This window comes from Otolemur garnettii, unplaced genomic scaffold (genome assembly GCF_000181295.1).
Source record: "Otolemur garnettii isolate 467f Iridium unplaced genomic scaffold, OtoGar3 scaffold00009, whole genome shotgun sequence".
NCBI lineage: Eukaryota > Metazoa > Chordata > Mammalia > Primates > Galagidae > Otolemur > Otolemur garnettii.
Window position 1 is genome coordinate 3,780,785 of NW_003852404.1, and position 3,796 is coordinate 3,784,580.

Below are 3,796 nucleotides of genomic sequence, written 5' to 3' on the forward strand. Positions count from 1 at the left end.
AGGCTGCAGGTGGAGGCATGGGCAGCCCAGACTGGAAGGATCTCAGTTGTTCCCAAATTCCTTCTCAGAGCCTTCTCCTGTCCTACCCCTTCCTTGCCTTCTCTGTGCCCAGTTCTCAGAGGTGAAGGCTTGCTGCTGTGGAAATGAGTCTAATAGATCCCAGTTCAAATCCTGGCCACCGGCTGTCTGTGACCTTGGGCAAGTCTCTCACTGTCTCTGCCCCATAGCTTTTTTTTTTCAGTCTTTCATATGATTTATTTTCTCCCTTCAATCATAATAATATGATATCCAAATTTTATCTTAACTGATGGGTCTGTAAACACAGGTTTATCCATCCCACTTACAGGCAAGGCAAATGCTGCTTCTTGAAAATGTCCAACCATGGACCCTCTGGTCATCCAACCCAAGTGCCCCCCTTGCCTGGCTTTATCTTCACTATATTGTGCAGCCACTTCACTGAATCTCATTCCAGACTTTAACTTTTCCATGGCTTCCACGATTTTGCCCTGTTTTTCACATAGAATGTGTCTGACCTTTACTGCATTGCCACCACCTTTGGGACCCTGAGCCTTCTTGTCAGAATTGTCACCTCCAGAGGCTGCTCCCCCTTTCCCTTTTCCAGAACCGGTTTTTCCCTTGGGTGGCATCTTTGAAACGTGTCGTCCAACACCCAACTCCCCCATAGCTTTAAATGTCATCCCAACCCTCGTCTCCAGCCTGGACTCCTCTGCTGAACTCCAGACTCTGTTTCTTCCTGGATGCCCTACCCCACATCTCCACTCTGAAGACCAGAGGGCATCTCCAGTTGAACATGACCCAACTCTCAACTTTCTCCCCAAATCTGGTCCCCCATAGCCATAGTGGCACCTCCATCTACCCAGGTGCTCAGCCCAATTCTGCCGTTTCCTCCACTCCCTGCGTGCAGTCCACCAGCGAGCCCTGCTGGCACTAACTCCCAGCACATCTGGGGTTCAGCTTCTTCCCGCCACCACCACCACAGCCTGCTCCAGGCTGCCACTACCTCCAACCAGGACAGCAGAAAGGCTTCCAGACTGTACTTCGTCATCTGCTCCTGGCACTCCCGGGGCCTCCCCTGCCCAGCAGCCAGAGTGATCTTTCCAAAGATCACAAGCCCTTCACATCTCTCCCCTCCTTCTAACCCTCCAGCAGCTTCCCCTCCGCTTCCAGAAGAAAACGCAGGCTCCTATGTGCACAGTGTACTGCAGCTCCCGCGTGTCCTTCCTACCCCATCCCACATCTGTCCCTCTGTTCTTTCTACCCCTCATTCCTGCCCCAGGGGCTTTGCACTTGCTTTATTCCCTACTTGGAACAATCTTCCCTCCAGGTCTTTGTACAGTTGCTATCTTACTAGCTGGGTCTCAATTCAAATGCCACCTCCTCAGGCAGCCCTGCTCTGTCATAGCTGGAGCAGTGCACCCCTGTCACTCTCTGGAACTTGGTTTTCTTATATATAATATGGGCCAGTGCCATTGTTGTTAGATGGTGGGGGAAGACAGGGTTCGGGACAGAGTGAGACAGGCACTGGGCACCTGTGAGTCCCTCCTTCCCACCAGCAACCAAGGTCCCAAGGCACAGCTGAGCCAGGGCCAGGAGGCCAGGGGAACCCTTTGCTGGAGGTTGAATCTAGGCTCCTCTGTCCATTCTGTGTGACTTCAATTCAGTGTCTGACCCTTTCTGGGCTGCCTTCCTTCTCTGGATGGTAGAAGCCTGTTCAAGCCTCAGCTTCATCTGGGAGTCTGTGGAAAGAAGCCTGTGTCCCAGGAGACACCCTTGAGAGAAGAGGGCTCAGGGCAGACAAAGGGTCCATCTGGCACCAAAACTCATCCCAAGGATGGGCGCGTCAGGATAGCACCTGCTTGTGCCCTGAGAACAGGGAGCAGCTGCTCAGGCCTTGGCCCAGGGCTCTGGGAGGCAAAAAGGATAAATGATCAAACCTCACACCCCACTAGACCCTGCCGCCAGACCCTCCTCTCCCCAGGCCCAGCTTGCTGTCCTTGGGCTCAGCCCCATCACTGCCATTTTTCTCCAACCAGCTCAATGCAGGAAAGTGATTTCTGATGCTGGGAGCCACTTGAGGTCCACCCCCGTTTAAAGGCCAAGAGGACATGATCCCAAGCTGCCACTACCCCCGCCCCAACTTGTGCCGAGTCACCTTCCTCTTCCCTCCTTTTTGCTCCTCCCCACTCACGGCTGGGAAACCCTCCCCACTACAGCACATGGAGGATCGAGATCAAGCGTCCATACATAAGCCAGTGGACTCCACCAAGGGGTTGCCGTGACCAGAGAGGGCCCTGACTCCATGACCGGAGGTGGTTAGTGACCCACCCACAGACATGAGCCCTCCTGCTCATCACAGTAGGAGAAACTGAGGCTCCAAGAGAAGCAACTGCCCTGAGGTACCATCAGGGGAAAGCCTGGCCTGAGGTCTGGCCCTGCCCGACGCCAGAGAGCACGATGGCATGATTAATGTCGTGCACGGGGAGCCATCCTGCTTGGTTTGAGTCCTGGTTGCAGCCCTTGTTCTTGGCATGACTTCTGAGAAGTTACCAGATTTCTTTCTGCTTCTGTTTCTTCATCTGTAAAATGGGGATAATGACAGTACCTGCCCGAGTGTGGTTGAGGGGAAGATGAGTTAACGTGTGGCGTGAGGCACATAGGAACAGTGCCTGTACTCGGGGAACACCATAGGCACGTCTGCCGTTGTGCCTGCAGTGATGTTCTTACCACCTTGAGGATTCTAAGCCTTGGTTCCAACAGGGAGGAGGAAGGTGGGACTGGGGACCCAGCCCAGGCTGCCCCCACTTAGCTGGTGAGGCATATGTGCCCACCCTGTCCCCAAATCCAAAGTGTGCCCAGACGGCGGAGGAGCCAGAAAATGGCCTGGCGCCATGATCAGGGCAGAGTCCTGATGAGGCCCAGTAGAAGCCACCCAAGAACGTGAGAGCCCAAATCCTCTTTTGAGAACTTAATCTCCCCCTCACCTCCCAGATAGCTGGGGCTAGATCCTGGTGGGAGGTCTCCAGTGTAGCCAGAGGCTAATTATAAACGCTGCTGCTGTCTTACCCCCCACCTTGGCTTCTGGGCTTCTGGGGGGCTGAGGGAGCCCAGGGTGCTGCGGCTGATGGACCTGGGGTTGTTTTCCTTGGAGAGATTAGCATCCCAGAGACAAGGGAGAGAGCATGGACTGGGAAGCAAGTGGACTTAATGCCCCAGCCCCTGGAGCAGGTCACCCTGCCTCACAGAACCTCAACTTTCCGATCTATGAAATGGGGCATGATACCGCCCACCTCACAAGATGATGAGGGTGTGTGGAAAATGTACCCCCAAGGTGACAAGTTCACTGCCAAGTCTTTGGCATTTAACAGGACATGGGGCACATGGTAGGCATCCTGTAGTCTCCTCTCCATCTCAGCATTCACTTTCCTGACACTCTATCCATTCACCTGCCGGCCTGGTTTCCTTCTTAACAAGCAGGAGCTGGCTCCTGGGGCTGTATTTGGGACTTATTCCCTTCTCCATGTCCATGTCCCCAGCTCTTCCTCCCTGGACTATTACAGCAGCCTACAAGCTGCTCCCTGGGCACCCAGTTCTACAAGTATCCTTGAAACTGACAGCACAGTCTTTCACAAATCCTGCATATTCCCTCAGCTCCAGAGCCTTCTGTAGCTCACCAGTTCTTCAGGTCAACCCCCAGGTTCTTCACATACGTTTCCTGCCAGAATTCCTCTTCCCCACGCCCTGGGTCCTCCTCCCCATGTTAAGCCTCAGCTTATTC

At 54.0% G+C, this 3,796-nt stretch overlaps 1 protein-coding gene across 1 annotated transcript; it reads right to left on the reverse strand.

Annotated features, from left to right (window-relative positions):
- Positions 1 to 228: 228 nt before the first annotated feature.
- LOC100951628 (peptidyl-prolyl cis-trans isomerase NIMA-interacting 4) lies at positions 229 to 667 on the reverse strand. Its single transcript, XM_003783970.3, has one exon. The coding sequence runs from the start codon at positions 645 to 647 to the stop codon at positions 255 to 257; it is 393 nt and encodes a 130-aa protein (XP_003784018.2). The 5' UTR covers positions 648 to 667; the 3' UTR covers positions 229 to 254.
- Between the last annotated feature and the right edge of the window lie 3,129 nt (positions 668 to 3,796).